A 16,876-nucleotide genomic window follows, 5' to 3' on the forward strand; every position below is an offset into this window, starting at 1 on the left:
CATTCATTGTCTCTAGAAATTTTCATTTGATTACCTTTTAGTCATTCATATAAATTAAACAAGTTGACGATTAATCCTTATGAAAATGTTACTTGTTATCATAAATTGTCGATTTGTTCCACACATGATGGACAAATAATCTAGAAATCAAATGAATTTTTTAACGAAGATCATTTAAACGAATTAAACTGTTCATATTATGAAGTTTGTATGGTGATGTTGCCTCAATTATCCAAAAGAGATTGAATAGATAAATTTAAAGAAATGATTCTCGCACATTCATGTATATTTGTATTATTTAATATCCTTGTATGTCCTTTATATATTTGGGCTAGAGCTCGGCATCAATTTCATTGATGAATTTTGTTTTGCTGTGCTTGAGGTAACAAACTTGAGAAGACGCAAAAGAAAAAATGATTTCGGCTCAAACCCGTCCAAAACCGTTGAACGTTGGTTTGGTTCGGTTTCTTTAGGGAAGTTTGTCAAATCCGAACCGAACTGAATTGTTATGTTGCTATTATTTTGTTCGTGAATTTGGGCTAAAACTGATTGAACTCAGGCCGTGCTCACCCCAAGATACACAAGGTCAGCCGCAATGGTCGGCTGCCATTATAATCAACCGACTAATCTTCGCCATCAATCCGACAGAAGCAGTACTGGACTAAGAGCTAGTTGGTGACTAGGCCGTGCTCAACAGCCAAAACTTGTTCAAGCCAAACCGAAAATGCTTTGGTTCGACATAATTTTACAACGTCTTGGAACATCCTCACCACGACGCTCTCGACCGCCATCATTTTGTGCGACTAATGATAGCGGTCGACAAAATACAATTGCAAATCTGTTCAATCTAAACTTCCATTGCAACCAAAAAGGTAACTGTGTAATAACCAAAACCTATGTCTACAGCTCAGTAAGAAAATTATTAAAGTCCAACGTATCAATCTAAACTTCCCCATCCTTTCTTCTGTACAGCTACCTGAAATTTCCCAACTACCTACACTTTCCAGGTATTTACAGAGTCCTACCGATTAGTCGGTCAAAGAAGCCTCCTCTTGTTTCACCAGATTTAGCTCCCCTTTCAGCAATCAGTTCCACCACCATCACCAGCCACCCCTTCTTTTTGTCTACACCGGCAAAGGCCTACCCTAATAATTACAAATTTACAGTTGAACTGATCCTTCAGACTGAGAAATGGAAGGCTATGAAAGGTGGAATGATCCCTGCCCTTCTGTAATGGCATATAAGAGCTTCTCTCTCATCGTCTCCTGAAAACGGATATGAAAATATGTAAGCATCTTGTCGGTGCAATGTTTCCCTGCAAAAGACTTCTAGTAACATGAAAAGCTATAAAGAAACAAAGCTCACTTGCGAAGAGTAAGGTGGTAGCTTAAGATAATTTGCACAAGTCATCACGCTTGGTAGGTCTAAGTCTTCGCAGTTGCTAGAGTGCTGTAAGAGAGACAAAGCAAACAATGATCAAATGATGCCTATACAAATAACAAAGAGCAATCAGGAAAAAAAGAAGATGTTTTTCTGATAGGGACCTTTCGAACAATAGTTAACTTCGGACTGAGAGATGCAAAACCTCCAGGAGGTAAGCGAGGTGCCCCGGTCACAAATTGCAGAAACGCTCTTCGCTGTTCTTGGTCAAACTTGTGTATGATTTCCAGCAACTGAAATTCAAAGAAAATGGTAATATGAAATTTCTTTAAATGCACGTGAAATATCACCACAAAACCAAAGACAAGAGAACAGACTAACATTGATAATGGGAGGACTGCTAACTGTGTAACCATGGTCGAACTTGATATGATCAAGGAGCTCATTGAACTGCCAAGATAAAAACTTATAAATTAGGAATATAGTCAATAGCCTTTAAAAAATAAAAAATAAGTGGTTGCAAACATACAGCCCAAGAATCACGTTCTCCACATAGCAAACGCTCTAATTCTTCTTCAGTGAAAATCTGAAGATGTTCAATAGGGAAAACCTGAAACATCATGATGAAAGAAACCATAAATTTATACCAAAATTAAAAGGCATTGAGGTAGTTTAGTTTAGTCAACGTCCTTCTTGTACTGAAAAGCCACTTCATAATGGTACACACCTGATTAACACCAGATCTGAAAGCTTCCACTTGTCTAGAAATACCAGCATTTACCGTTGTATCCGCCACAAGTGAGACGTAATCTTCCAAGTTTGTCATATTTACCTAAACAATGGGGTAAATTAAATTTACGGTTCACCAAATGAAAAACATGAAACAATAAATGGGATCATAGCTAGGTGAGACTTACCATTTTATGATCAGGCCGAGAGGAAAGAACAAAATCAGGATAACCAGGAAGTGTAAAATCAAGACAAAGATCCTCAATTTGGGTTTTCCGAAAGCAAGAGTCAAATTCCAATGTTGTACTTCCTCCAGGAACAGATTCCGAAAATCTTTTCCTGTCTACTAGAGCCTTAAACTCTAGCAGTGTCTTCCCAAGCCCAGGATCAAATGACAGGATGTCATACACACCAAGCTCCTGCAATATGAAACATATGTTTGAGATCAAAACTTGCTTCATAAGTGATGATGATTTATGAACATTCACTTTCAATAATAAATAGTATAGAAATTGGGAGAGTACCTTGCCAAGAATAAGCTTATAGAAGGCTTTGGAGAAATGCACATCCAAGACCCGCCCATCTTGGAGCGCTCTACCTACGATTTGCCCCAAAAGAACAAACTTCTTAATTACTTCATCAGATGTAGCCAACCATGGACGAGGGAAGAGACCAAAAGGACATATCAAAATTCCAGTATCCCCATCACCAGAGGGAAAAGATCCACGATCCTCTCTCCACATGCCTAGACCAAACTTCTGAAACTCGTGACTAACCAGGGTATAGAATTCCAAGGTTGGACCAAGGCCAGTACCAACTTCTTCATTGTATTCCACCTCAAGGAGTACCTTCTGACTGGCATGCAGGTCCATCATTTGGGCAGCAGAATCCAAAATCTGGTTGCGGAAAACCAAAAACTTTTTTCGAGGCATGCTTCCAGAGCTTGGTCGCCTGTCACTTGTCACCCCTGAATCCCTATAAGATGGTGAATGAGGCTGAACTAGCAGTGGACCAAATGCCACCAAGCGGAAGTACTTACATTTAACTTCAAAACTAAATAAAAAGGGACACGATTCCATTAACTGACTACACCACAAAGGCATACCACCAATGGACACTGCAAAAGTATCCCGCATCTGCTGTTCCAGTTTTTCTGTCAATTTTTTGCTCACAAACTCATTCTGTGGCACCGGAATAGCTGCCGTCTGAAAATTATCCAAGTCATCAATTTTCCTTTTAGCGAAAGCACATATTCTTTCTCGAGACATCAGATGAAATATAAACTTATTCATGCCTTCCAAGCTTTTGAGGATATATATTATATCATACATAGGACTTGACTTATCCAAGTCAGAAGCAAGCTCACGAGCAAACATGCTGGAGAAAAATGAAGTGTACAACTCATGTACCCCAGCTTTCTCAGCAGAACTTTCTGCTGAACAAAGACTTTCAGTACGTGTACCATGATGACCTTCAGCTTTTCTGTATGTTAATGTGTATTCTTGACTCCACAGTTTTGAACCAATGACAATTTCATGTTCCTTCATTTGTTGTTGCAGAATTGCTTGGTATAATGTCAATGACGGCTCCAGCTGTTGCCCTTCAAGGTAAAGTAACAGTTTCGAAGAAGAATCTTCATTGCTACAAGATGCGGGATACTGTTCTTCCATCTCAGTGTCTTCCTCTGAAGGACATTGTGCTTCTCTTTCCACAGGTTCCTGAAACATTACACAACCGATCAAAATTAAGGGCATTTGCACCACCTTAGAGCTGATTAGAAGAATCGATCATGACTAAATTTATCCAAGGTTTTCCCAAGAAAAAAAAAATTATATTTTCTTAAACATAAGTACATTAAAGATTTCCTTGGCTTGTCTATCCTAAGCTTATCGCTTGTTAAAGTGAGGCCAGTGTTAAATTGACCTCATCAACCTGGAGAGTAAGGCTGAGGATGAAGAAATGCACCCAACAGGAACTCAAAAAAAGAAAAGAAATGCACCCCTCAGTCTAATCAATTGTGAGACAGAATAAAAACCTGCAACTCAGGCAAGTCCGTCAACATGCTTTCAGGCTCCATAGGATGTGGACCTTGCCCTTGACTAGAGCTTGCATTTGATGGTGATTGATCCAGTGGACTTTCAGATTGGTCCTTAACTTGTGTAGGTGAATTAATGTGGCTGGTTGTTTTTGCATTGACTTTAGGCCACAGAAATTCTTCAATGGCATTCAACGAGGAAAAAGGGTCCACAGTCAGAACATCTTCACGGTAATCACAAAGGCATGTCTCTGCTTTGTCTTTCACAAAACGAACTTCAATACATGGATATGGTGTGCGACGCCCAAGTGGTACTGTAGCATAAGAACTTATTTTGGGCACATGGCTCAAAATAACAGGGAAATTTTCCAAAGAAGATAGTGCATTTTGCAGTTTGCGTATTAATGTTATCATGGGCAGGTCGGCAGGGATCATGTCTAAAGGAGAAAATAACAGCCTTGCAAACACCTCAAATCTTTTTTCTACAGAATAAATATCACTGTTACCACCACTAAGCTCCCCTTTTTGTTTCAAGTACTGCCCATTGGACAGGTAAGTCATTAAGGACCTTAGAATTCCAGATTCAATAAATTCAAACGTGGAAATGGGTTCTCCTCCACCAAGCTTTTCCATTACTTGATGCATGATACTATAGAACCTTTCTTCACGCTGATCAAGAGCATCATCATTCATGGACTTGTTCAAATCACTTAATGCAGAAGAACATTTTCTAAGCTTCTGAAGGACATCAGTTAACGCTTTCTCAGGGTCACATAATTCTTGTGCAAAGTACTTGGTCCTTATATGCTTTGCAAGATTATAAACAGAATCCTTTTCAAGCATGCAACTTCCTTTTTCTGACACTGATGGTGATTTATCAGTAGCAAAAGCATAACATAAGCACCTCAAGACCTCACTCGAGGCAGACTTCTGATGAGGATCCAACAAAATCTGTGAGCCACTAAACACAGGGAACAACAACCTCGAGCATTTTTTCAGGGTCACCAATTGACACTTTTCCGGTGTTAACAGTGCATCGATGGCAAAAAAGACGCCTTCTTTTATGAAAGAGTCCAAGAAATAATCAGAAAGTTTCTGCAGGATTAGCTCAGTAATCCGTAGAGCTAATATCAACACATGGGGATCCTTTCGTGTAAACACTCCAGCCAAAAAACTGCCACATTGAGAGGATTTAATAAAATTAGCATAAATTGCTGATCTCTATTATAAAAAAAAAAAACAAGGAGACCAAATCACCTTGAAATGTTGGCCTTCTGAAGCAGTTCTACAAGCATGCCAGGTGTGCTCAAATAAATTAACTTGTCGATAACAGATAAGCAGCCATAGCAAATATATAAATTGGCACCGGAGTTTACAACCTGTCGAGAGGTGAAACAAACATTACAACACTATTCATTTGTTGGATGGACTGCAATAAAGTGCCATATATTTATCAGAAACAAAACCTGAATCAACAATGGAAGTATATCCATCCCAAACTTTTGCAGAAGATCAGGCTGATTAACTAAATGAGATTCTTTATCTGACAACTGTGGATTCTCTTGATCTCTGGTCGAAGTTGGAAGAAGCTCATTTAGCAATTTCAAAACTTCATATACCTGAAGGAGAAAAATAGAAACAATGATACCATTCACTTTCCTCAAGTTATATAATAAGACAACAAATGCTTATTTTGTAATCACAGATGAGTTTTACATTTATGTTTTTAGGAAGTCAGTAATTATCTCATAAAGCAAAAAAGGAATAGTAAAGTCACAACATTTTCATAAACACAATTGACATTCCAATGATTCAATAAGAATCAGTAACCCTAGAAAAAGAACAGAACCAAAATATCCACTTGTAAACCTGATTGCAATGCCCATCCACCACATGATTAGATAACATTCCATGCGAGAGGTCATATGTAGATAAGATATCCTTCAGTATGCTGCTAATATTAAGCTCATACAGCGTCCTGAAGGCTACAACTGAACCAGAAGAAAGTTTGACAAGTACCCCCATCAAACTCTGCCAACCAAAGTACAACAGTAAGAACATATTCCAAGGCAATAAAATACAAAAGCAGTGGATCTCATGAAACATGATTGAGTTGCCTACATTACTAATTAGCTGGGATACCGTTGGTCGGGTATTCAAGCTCAAAAAATGTGTGACTTGACGAATCAGCCCATGCTTACAAAGTTCATCCAGCATCTCTGTAGACTCACTCACTCGTTCTGTAATTTTAATCAAGCAAACAGCAACATTTTCGACAAGCTGAGAAATTAAAACAAAGGCTGAGTACTAAGGTCATATGAAATCTATGCAAAAGGCTTAAAAATGCACTTCACAGTCCATACCTGTGGGTCCTCACACTGGAGAAGATTGCACAGAATGGGAACAGCCTCCATGACGGGTGAAGGACATTCAGAAGGAAGTTTCTTACATATGTTCACCACAGTGGAAAGGGCAACTCTCTGATGCAAATAAAGTATGATTAATATACGAACCATTAAAAGAGCAATGATCCAATTTCCAAACAAGAACACATCACTGATTGAATTACCTGTATACTTGTCGAAAAGAAATCTATATAATTCAGGACAGCCATTATTGCCCCAGACTGTAAGCACGCAAGTGGTCGCTCCTGTGACATTTTCTCCAATGCTTGTAGGCACTGCATAAAAACAGTAAAAGAATCCCATGCAACCCCATTCTTACATTGTATAAACAATCCCATAAATGTCATGCCTGGATAACATAAACATGACCAAGTACAGAAACATTACCTGTTCAGCTACATCCAAGTATTCAATAGCCATTAGTCTGTTGCAAAGAGCAGGAACTGCATCATGCCTAACAAGGAAGCCCGATGAATGCGGATACACATCGCATAAATAAGTTATAGCCCTTATAGCCAATAGCATGATATTCGGGTTAGTCTCATGCCTAGCAAGTCTAACAAGAAGCCGTGACAATGAGTCTGATGTCATCCCGGATAGTGAATCCTCTGTACAAAATGACAGGACTTCACATAGCTCGGTGAGCACAGCTAACTGCCCTGAAGGGTCAGTCTCTTCACTTAAAGATGATAAGAACCTCTTAAACTTTCGATGATCACCCGAAGATCTCCGTCTCTGATAGTCCTTGAGTTCACTGTGTCTTTCGTCTGCATCATCTGAATCACAAGACCCATATGCTGAATCCCTCTCACGTTCTCCCTCTGAGCGACTATTAGCCGAAGCAGAAGATGAAGTATCCATATCATGGTCATTGGTTTCAGGTGTGGAGTTCACAGAATTCATATGGGTTTGAGCTGAAGAGTTCGACGAAATAGCTCTAAACTCCATTGAATTACACACCCGCTTATCTGCTGGCAATTCATCATCAAGCTCAGTACGCTTTTGACCTCGACTCTCCATTTATAACTCAACCTTTCACAGAAACCCAATATTTATCTACTCCTGCGTGATCAGAGCATAAATCCACCTTAACTCTAGTTCTAAAACTAAAACTTAATTCAACCCAGAAATCCAAATCAGAATTACCAAACAATTAAAAAGAAACAAACTTTATCATTAGATATCACTTCAAACAGAAAGAAGCAACGAAATACAATCTTAGATCGAAAAAATCGAAAACTGAAAACAGACGATCATCAAAAAGCACCCAGATGATCAGCAAAATGTATTTTACTAATGTGAAAGCTTGCGTTTTTATCTCATACCCAACACTCAAATCTTCAGTAGCAATACAAATTCTCCAAAAACTTGATCATAATCCAAAAATAACCGACTCATAAAAAATATATATAAAAAAACCCAGAAAAACAAAAAACCACATTCAACACAAAAACTCATCATTGGTTCTCCATATCAACACGGATAAGAGTGATCATGTATTTAAAAAGCAACAGATTAATCAAAAAAAAAAATTAAATCAATCAAAATTGCGAATTATGGTTGTTTAATTGTACCTGAGGTGCAGTAGTTGATGCTGTTGTTGCTGCTGTGGTTAATCGGCCTTCGAGGGAGTCGAAGACCTTGAATTGTAGAGGAAAGCGTGTGGGGTTTTTTCGTAGGGGTGAAGGGTTCGATTGTCTCTGGGTTTTTTCGCCTTGGAAATTCTTCTGGAGGACGACGGTGTCACGGTGGTGGGGATGATGATGAGGGGGTGTGGGAGGGAACGGAAGATATGTATATGTGGGAGCTGAATCTTTATTAAATTAAAAGATTTGTTCAAAGTTGAAGCCACTTTTATTTTATTTTTAAAATTTCTATTATTCTTTTTTAAATACTTCTAAATTTTAAGCGTCTTGGTACTACGTAGCAATTCAATGTTACAGGTGCTTAGCAGTTGAATTTACTTTTTATAATTATTTTCTATTTTCAATCTTAGCTATTTATTTTTTGCTATAATCATCGCTAAGTAAACTCGAAAAAAAAATTGCTGAATATTATGGAGAAGGGTAATGTGATAATAATCACTAATTAGGATAGATCAAGACTATTTTGAAATGCTAATAAATTTTTTTATTATATTATTATATATAATATTTTTTAGAAATTGCTATTGACACTCTAAAAAAATCTCATTTTAGGCTCCAAACTTTCTATAATTATAAAGAAAAATACACCTGTGAGAAGTGTATAATAAGATTTTTGAAGTGCTAAAAACACTTCTCTTTTTTAACGTAATATATACATAATAATTGAAGATATTTGATTAAATAAGTTATTAACTTTTTATGGAAAGAAAAAACCTTGTATCATGTATACTTTTAACCCATTGTGAAATATTTTGATGAAGGGAAGAAAATAATTGAGGTAGAGTCACATCATATGTAACCTCATATTATAAAAGGAAAACTAATGAAAAAAATTTGAAAACTCTGAGTTTTAATGATAAGAACAAAATAAAGAGTAAAAAGAATAGTACCATAATTGATATTTTAGTGTAAAAATATGGTTTTTCGTTAAATTGAACAGTACCGTAGGTTTTTCGTTAAAACTTCTTATTATAAATTAGCACTACTTGGAACGCATCTTTTTCATATAAAATAGAAATATCCAAAAATACTCAAAAAATATTATGATTATTTAGTTTTTTTCTTTTTTTTTGAATTAGTTATGTTCTTAATAAGAATTGCACTTTTTAATTGTTAGTACATTTCAAATGATAAATTAGAGATCTTTAAGGGATAAAAATATGTTGGAAAGATAATCTCCCCAAGAATATTTGGAATGCTTTTGCATACCCCAAATTCGTTTATTAATTAGAATTCTAAGGCTGCCAGTTAGCCATTGACTATTGTTTACACGAGTCGCATTGGGATGACGCGCCCGGGACCCTCTTCTTGATTATGATGAGGATGGATCTGGACCCTCCGATTATTGAGATTCATTAGCTTCAGTGACACCGCCTTACGAGTGCCCTTCGATTAAACCCCAATTCCAATGCTAAGTCTCTTCATATATATATATATATATATATATAAATGCTCGCACTAGAATAAAAATTGTAAATCTTGCTGTAATTAATATTTAACGTAGAGTAATTGTGTAAAATTATAAATTTTAAGCAGAGATGGATTAAGAATTTTTCGAATCTAGAAAATATTTTATATTAAACTTTGTATTATTTAGACAACAAGTTATTATCTCCTCCTTATTAGTGTAAAGCAAAGTTCCGGAGAATAAAGCATACTACCTTTTTTCACTAACATTAAGTTTGGATGATGGAGATAAATTTGGAGTTCGGATAAAAGTCAGAATTTCCGTGTGAAAAAACAACTTGGAACTCGGGATCTCAAATGACCAAGTTTAAATTTCATGTAAATATGTGTCATTTACCAATTTTTATGATTGAAAGTTATAAATAACAAATTCAGTATTGAATTCCATTGTTCTTTTAGATTAACCAAACAAGAAAATTCATAAATTCTAGATAATACAATCTCGTCATTTCAATTTCTGTCATTTAAAATTTCTTAGTAAATTAGTAATATTAAATTTCTTCCTCCAAACATAGTGTAAGTTAAAAGTTTTAAAATTTGAATTGTATAAATAATTAGTTTGATACCAATTTATTTCTCACTTCTTACACTAAGTTTGGTATAAGAAAATGAATTCATGAGAAAATAATTGCTCGTGTCTGCTACTAGGGGATGGAAAATGAAATTCATATTCAAAAATTAATGTTGATGCTAGTTGGTCCAAGGTGACTAAGTTGGGTTTCATTGGGGTGGTGATGTGGGCAAGGGGGCGCGGGGGGGGGGGGGGGGTAGGTTTTTGGCAGCAACGAGGTACTCTATCATGGCTCCTAATGTTGCAGGGGCTGAAGATTTGGCACTACTTCGTGGGTGTGAATTGGGTGTCTCTTTGGGTGTTAGCTCTGTCATTCTTGAATCAGACTCTCTCAAAGCTATCTCTTGTCTCAGTGATTCTCTTTAAAATGGTAGTTAGGAGGCTTACCCTATCTTGGCAAGGGTCAAACAGCTGAGTGGGGCTTTTCAAAAATGTCGCTAGTCTTGGGTGCCAAGATTACCCAATATGGCGGCGGATGTTTTTGTGTCAGTTGGTTTTACGGAGATGAGTGATTATGTTTGGGTCGATATGCCCCCATCTTCGTTGGTACATGTTTTGAACAATGATGGTCTTCCGTGTCCACATTAATTTTTTTGTGGTGGTGATTGGGGTGACACTTTCACTTGGTTGAAGTGTTTTCTGGATGTATCCCCTTTCACTGCTTTCATCTTGGTCTGTCTTTCATGGTGTTTGCTTCTAGGTAGGCTTTTGTGTACCTGTTTGGCTTCTTTGCCCTGGAATGATATTCCTAATTTCCAAAAAATACAAAAAAAAAAAAAACAAAATATAAAGTGAATTTTATGCATAATACAAAAGCACAGCTTGAATTAAGGCATAAATACAGCCCCGTTTGTTATTTCACCAAAAACTGCTTCACTTTAAAGTTAAAAAATAAACAAGTTTTTGGTAAAAACAAAATGGCCTACTTATTTTAAAAACATTGGCCTCCAGAAAAGCAACTTTTAAAAGGTTGCTTTTAAAAGTTAATTTAATAAAAAGCAGAGTTGAGTTTTTAATGAATATTTCAAATTCCTGTAATACCTTCTTTAGTTTTTAAAATGACATTGTTTAACTTTCTACACTCATTTTATCTCTTGGAGCACAAAGTAATTGTTACCGCCTACCATTACACCACTGCTATTACCACCACCATTGAAACCACTATTACTGTCACCACCACCACCACCATCGTTTTCGCCACCGCCAGTACCACCACCATAACCAAGGTCGCTGCCACTGCCACAACACCTGCCACTATCATAGGTATTGTCGTCTCACCACCATTATTACCTCTACACCCCAACCACCACACCCACTATTGGCACCACCACCGTACGCCCACCTTTGTCGCTGCCATCACCACTGTCGCCACCATCACCACCACTGCTCTTGCCACCATTGTCATCACCATCACCCCAACTTCCCAGTCTATTTTTGTCATTATACACAATTATATCATTTTTACGTTAAATTTTACCAAATGTTTTTTACACTGTTTTTCAAACTCACAACACTTTTAAAAATATAGTTTATCAAACACTCAACTGTTTTATTTTACAACTGATTATTCTTAAAACACAGCAAAATTGGTTTTTTTTTCTAAAAGCTCATCAATCCCAAATTGACCCTAAATAACTGAATTTTTGTGATCCTTATGATTGAACAAACATGGAAAAGGAAAACTAACCCAACTTGGACCAATGGGAATAATAATAGACCGAATCGTTAGGTTGGTCCTTTTGACAAATTTGCCAAAATGTTTATTACGTTTTGATTGAAAGCCACGGACCAATAATATTAAGCATGACCTGACATGAAAAAAGCAATGCCTCATTTAAAAATTAGTTGGCAATGTTTTTAGAAAGCGATGTTTCTAGTTGCGCTTTCAGATAAATAAAGGGAGTTTTAACGAAAAGTTTGCGATACTATTCAAATTATATTTTTACACTAAAAATCAATTATGTATTATTCACTTTACCTTTTATTTTGTCCTTATCATTAAAACTACTCAAAATTTTCAAACATTTTTCATTATTCGTGCACCACACGCAAAACGCAAAACCCGAATCTTTGACGTTGGATTTGGGCGCACAAAAAGCAACATGTCGACGTGGACCTCCGCCCACAAACACATTCGACCCTCCCCTTTTGAATTTTTTCTCTCTTACGGATTCTTTTTCCTTCCTTCCAGTGCACGATACTGCTATTTTTAGGGATTGAATGGAGACTTGAGATAAGACGTGAAATGTCATCTTACAAAGAAGATTAACGTATTGTACAGTCCCATTCGCCTAGATTCGGTAGTTCAGAAAAATTATGACCGCCCAACGTTCAATCTTATCAAAAAAATTACAACCGTTACAATTCGATCTTAATGTAAACAGCAACTTTTGTTATTGTACTTTCTTCTCAACTGTTGAATGAAATTGAAAGGCAAGTGACTTCACTTTTCTTAGACCATAAAGTCTAAGAGAATCTTATGACAACATTTGCTTGGCTTATGCAGAGCCATTCTTTGTTGCCAGTGAATACAATCCAGACACATTTGCAATGCAACAGTAAATCGTTAAGATAACAAGAATATTTTCTACACATGTTCTGTAATTTGCCTGCAAAGATGACTCCTTACAAGTAAGAAGCCAAATATTTGGAGGCCTGTTATATAGGAGGAGGACGACCATGGCACGGGTCAGCACCACAACGGCGTTCCGTGCGATGTAAGTTATTCTTCCGTAATAGGCACATTGCCATGATAAAGTCTAAATCAGAAGAATACAGATCCTCCCGAGATTTAAAATACTAGAAATTCAACTCAAATAAACTCCTTAACATACGAACCATACAGAAAAGAAAGCACTACTGTAAACAAACGAAATCGCTAATACTGCCCTCGCATTATAACTTTCACAACAGATAATTTAACGCGCTATTTGTCGCTGTTTGTTCTGGACACTAAAGGGCAGCTGATTTATTGCGTCGATTGAAGAAGACTTGATCTACTCTGACCCTTGCTTAGGAGCTATCTTGTATTGGTTCTGTGACGATAAATCATTCGTTAAATCAGATCATCCTGAGTTCAAAAACCACAAAACCAACATACTCACCACCAGCAATAACAATTCTATAGTTTCTTTCATAAAGCGATTCTCGATACCAAAGATAAATGAAAAGCAATAATCATGTACAATAGAATTGGAACACAAGCCAACAGACGAAGGCAGAAATGTCATCTGAAGATTTAAGAATCTTTCATCAGTAACTTTGCCGCACAGCTGGTATGACATTCGTCTCATGTTCTCCCTACCCAAAATTTAACATTATTGAAGCTAGACTCAACTATTGGAAAGCTCGAAGCGGAACTAAAACACAATACAGTGCTCATAGTGGCTTGCCCACATCTCATTATCTCCCCAGCCAAATGTATATATTATAGCACTAGCCTTAACTATTGGAAAGCACACACCTACCTAGCATGCATTGAGTGAAAAGAAAAACATAGCAGCAGCTACAAACTCTGCAGAAACTTTCAACAGACGTTCAGGGTGGCCAAAATTACACCACTGTTTCATGTCAAGCCAAATTAATGTATATAAGCAATTACCAGAAACATATCACTAAAACCATGCATGTTTAAGTGTAGGAGTGCAGCTTTCACTTTATTTTGCATAGAGACAAGGTTATCCATTTTCCACAAGCAAATGATCATCCAGCATATATTTGCAATTCTATCAATGACAGGCACAATTATTACGTAAAATTGCAACTCTGTATCTTTAACCGAAGTGAAAATAACCCAATCAACCAAAGCCAGGAATAAGATTAAATCATGATGTGGAAAAAAATTGTCAATGATTCTTCCTGAAGAACCATCATTTGGCCTTGCACAAATCATGCTCAAAACATGTAAAGGAATAGGGAGCTTTAATTGAGGGTTCCATCATACCACACACTTGGAGGGCCCACTCCTCATTGTGTTTCAAGGATCCAAACCATCAGTGTTTAGGTCTTCCCTCAAAGTTCATCCTCGCATTTACCGACTTAATTAAATGATTGTCATTAGTGTTTTCTTGAAATATCATTTTCTTGGGTACAACTAGATCTCTTAATGGTTTCGGACTTGTCAAATTTTATGCAAGGATGTTGTTCAAGGAAATACCTAAAAAACTCGGTTTGGATCTCAAAATACAATCGGAGTTGGGGCCTACAAGGTTTCCATCAAATAAGGTTATTTGCGGTAGCCCTCAATAAAAGAGAACTCTGCAAAGGAAAATATCATAAATGTATTGCTTATATATAGATGGAAATGATAATAACATATACGAAAATATATTGGCGATAAAAGGACAACCGTCTATTATTTGAACACCGATAAGTATTAAAGAAACTTGATTAAAAGAGAAAAAAATTCTGAAAAACAGATAGGTATGGAGAAATAAAGAGCAAGATATTACTTGAGAATTTGAGTAATTCCCTCCTTGGGAGAAAGAACCTTGGCGAGCAATCTACCATAAGAAAAATTGCCACCATAAGAACAAGACAAACTTCCATATAAATTACAATCCCCTGATAGAAGTAAGCACACTTTATACCCACAAAACAAAAAAGACCATCGCTTCATCAATAAGATTAAACCATATTCAACCTGAGGATTTGGACTTGGCTGAGCATCTTTCTTGGAAGATGAATCTCCACCCTTCCCCGAGCCCTTGGAATCACCCTGTTACCCCACACACAGAAATCTGATTACAAGCAAAAAAGATGCAAACGGTACAAATTATTAAAACGGCTGCATAAATAGAAAATGACAGTCCTAAGTTTAACTCACCTCCACCTGAAACATCCCAGTCGAGCCAGAAGACAACCATTGAAACCAAAACCAACAGTGTATTAGTCAAACCCCAAAATGAAATGTTACTAACAAATTTACCAAATTCGAATCGACAACAAATGAGATAAGAAAACACTCGCTTCGCTTAGCAAAAAAAATCAAAATGAAATGTTACTAATGAATTACCGAATTCGAACCAACAACAAATGAGATCAGAAAACACTCGGTTTTGTTTCGCGACAAAATCAAAATGAAATGATGTTACTAATGAATTTACCAAATTTGAACCTACAACAAATGAGATAAGAAAACCCTCCGTTTTGTTTCGCAACAAAATCCCAAATTCTGAGATTAATTGAATACAGGTAATTCAAAAAATACGACAAACTAATGAGATCAATATTTTTCTCTTCATTTCATTTGCGGCTAAATTTTCTCAGCAACCAAACAAGTCTGGCGCAACAACTTAGCAAACGGAGTTATACCTCTCTGTATTTGGTGAGGTAAACCTTGAGGGGGTCGATATAATCCTCAAAGCCTAACGTTGCCATTGCCCAGAGCAAATCATCACCGTTGATCGTCTTCCTCTTCTCTCTCTGGCACTTGTCACTCGCCCTGCACATAATTCCACCCCCACACATCAAAACAAAACCGACAGATAAATTTTTCAAAAATAAAAATGACAATTTACGAACAAAAATTACAAAACGACGTCGTACTCGGAGGTGATGAAGCTGATGAACTCAGAAACGCATTCCTGGACGGTTTCCTTGGCATCCTTTGCGATTTTGCCGTTCGCAGGAAGCGCCTTCTTCATGATACGGCTGATGTTGGCGATTGGAAGATACCGGTCCTGCTCCCGAACGTTCGAGCGCGGGCTCCCGCTCCCGTCGCCGCCGCTCTCGTGGCTGCCGCCGCCTGGACTCACGGGAGCTTCCGCCATTGAGACCCTAGCTTAATTACATCCAAAACAGCACAGAAATCACATAACGGAACCGAAATCGAAAAAATCAGAAACCCTAAACCCGCCATAATTAAGAGAGAGAGGGATGAAGGAGCAAGAGAAAACCCGTTTGATTTTATTTGGCGCGAGAGATGGTGATTGCAGGGAAGATTTTAGATCGGACGCTGGAAAAGAAAGGAGAGAGGAGACGACTGGGATGAGAGAGTGATGCTTATCAGCACCGTTGGTTTTTCCTTTTTATATTTGCGGAGGAGAGAGAGAAGGAGGAGGGAGCGATTCCGTGTTCTGCTGCGGGTACGGTTGTGGCGCGGTGTAGTCATAACGATTAGACCACGTGGTTTTGGACTTTCAGGTGGGCGCTAAACGACGTCGTAGGAACTCCCTGTTGAAATCATCATTTGTGTGGCCCTGTAATTATCCAACCGACAAAATCGCGGTGGTAGGTCCTAGTTACCATTTTTTCACCATGACATTTACTGCGGTAGTTGAAGATTTTTAGGACAACGTCGGCATGTAGAGGTTAGGTAAAAGATTTTATAAATATTTAATAACAAGATTTTAGTCTTTGTAGGATTTTTAGTTGTTTGTACGGATTTTGTCCGTTTTAATTTAATCCTTCTTTCAATTTGTTGTTTTTGCCCGTTAAGTTGGGTTCGTGTACAAGTTGTACTATTGAAATTGTTTTAATGAATATTGTCATTTTTTCGAACATTTTCAACTCGTGTAAGAATTGGATTAGATAACAGTGTAGGTTCAAAGCATGTTGAAAAAAGAATGAATGACAGCTTCCAAATTTTGTTCAAATTAAATGTATAAAATGGATTAACTATGAAGGAAACTAATCTCTTCAA

At 37.2% G+C, this 16,876-nt stretch overlaps 2 protein-coding genes across 3 annotated transcripts; both read right to left on the reverse strand.

The window, feature by feature from the left end:
- Window positions 1-837: 837 nt before the first annotated feature.
- Window positions 838-8,381, reverse strand: LOC137722676 (E3 ubiquitin-protein ligase UPL4). The gene is made up of 17 exons (XM_068461735.2): window positions 8,124-8,381; window positions 6,937-7,611; window positions 6,714-6,824; window positions 6,508-6,624; window positions 6,266-6,424; window positions 6,014-6,175; window positions 5,611-5,763; window positions 5,402-5,523; window positions 4,145-5,318; window positions 2,634-3,827; window positions 2,298-2,528; window positions 2,108-2,212; window positions 1,910-1,990; window positions 1,762-1,830; window positions 1,545-1,673; window positions 1,366-1,449; window positions 838-1,265 (listed from the first exon to the last, which is right to left on the reverse strand). The coding sequence occupies exons 2-17, from the start codon at window positions 7,567-7,569 to the stop codon at window positions 1,200-1,202; spliced, it is 4,590 nt and encodes a 1,529-aa protein (XP_068317836.2). The 5' UTR covers window positions 7,570-7,611; window positions 8,124-8,381; the 3' UTR covers window positions 838-1,199.
- Window positions 8,382-12,829: 4,448 nt separating this feature from the next.
- LOC137722891 (nuclear transcription factor Y subunit B-8) lies at window positions 12,830-16,341 on the reverse strand. Of its 2 annotated transcripts, XM_088692573.1 has the most exons (7): window positions 16,131-16,341; window positions 15,781-16,015; window positions 15,547-15,676; window positions 15,059-15,064; window positions 14,876-14,950; window positions 14,685-14,735; window positions 12,830-13,268 (listed from the first exon to the last, which is right to left on the reverse strand). In XM_088692573.1, exons 2-7 carry the CDS (start codon window positions 16,002-16,004, stop codon window positions 13,230-13,232), a joined length of 525 nt encoding a protein of 174 aa, XP_088548699.1. In that variant the 5' UTR covers window positions 16,005-16,015; window positions 16,131-16,341; the 3' UTR covers window positions 12,830-13,229. The 2 variants fall into 2 exon arrangements, with proteins under 2 accessions (XP_088548699.1, XP_068318104.1); XM_068462003.2 differs by lacking the exons at window positions 12,830-13,268; window positions 14,685-14,735; window positions 14,876-14,950; window positions 15,059-15,064 and having other exon boundaries at window positions 15,202-15,676; window positions 15,781-16,011; window positions 16,131-16,337.
- Between the last annotated feature and the right edge of the window lie 535 nt (window positions 16,342-16,876).

The sequence above is a fragment of the Pyrus communis genome, chromosome 4 (genome assembly GCF_041283825.1).
Source record: "Pyrus communis isolate YQ-2024b chromosome 4, ASM4128382v1, whole genome shotgun sequence".
Lineage (NCBI taxonomy): Eukaryota > Viridiplantae > Streptophyta > Magnoliopsida > Rosales > Rosaceae > Pyrus > Pyrus communis.

What these genes read in the sequence shown, in the direction of transcription:
- LOC137722676 (XM_068461735.2), bottom strand. Translation starts at nt 7,569, where the DNA reads ATGGAGAGTCGAGGTCAAAAGCGTACTGAGCTTGATGATGAATTGCCA. An exon ending in ACTTGGATGTAGCTGAACAG is followed by an intron (nt 6,825 to 6,936) that starts GTAATGTTTCTG and finishes GTTTTTATGCAG; the next exon opens with TGCCTACAAGCATTGGAGAA. An exon ending in CAGAAGGCCAACATTTCAAG is followed by an intron (nt 5,319 to 5,401) that starts GTGATTTGGTCT and finishes TCAATGTGGCAG; the next exon opens with TTTTTTGGCTGGAGTGTTTA.
- LOC137722891 (XM_088692573.1), bottom strand. Translation starts at nt 16,004, where the DNA reads ATGGCGGAAGCTCCCGTGAGTCCAGGCGGCGGCAGCCACGAGAGCGGC. An exon ending in ATCAGCTTCATCACCTCCGA is followed by an intron (nt 15,677 to 15,780) that starts GTACGACGTCGT and finishes AATTATGTGCAG; the next exon opens with GGCGAGTGACAAGTGCCAGA. An exon ending in AGCCAAGTCCAAATCCTCAG is followed by an intron (nt 14,736 to 14,875) that starts GTTGAATATGGT and finishes TTCTTATGGTAG; the next exon opens with ATTGCTCGCCAAGGTTCTTT.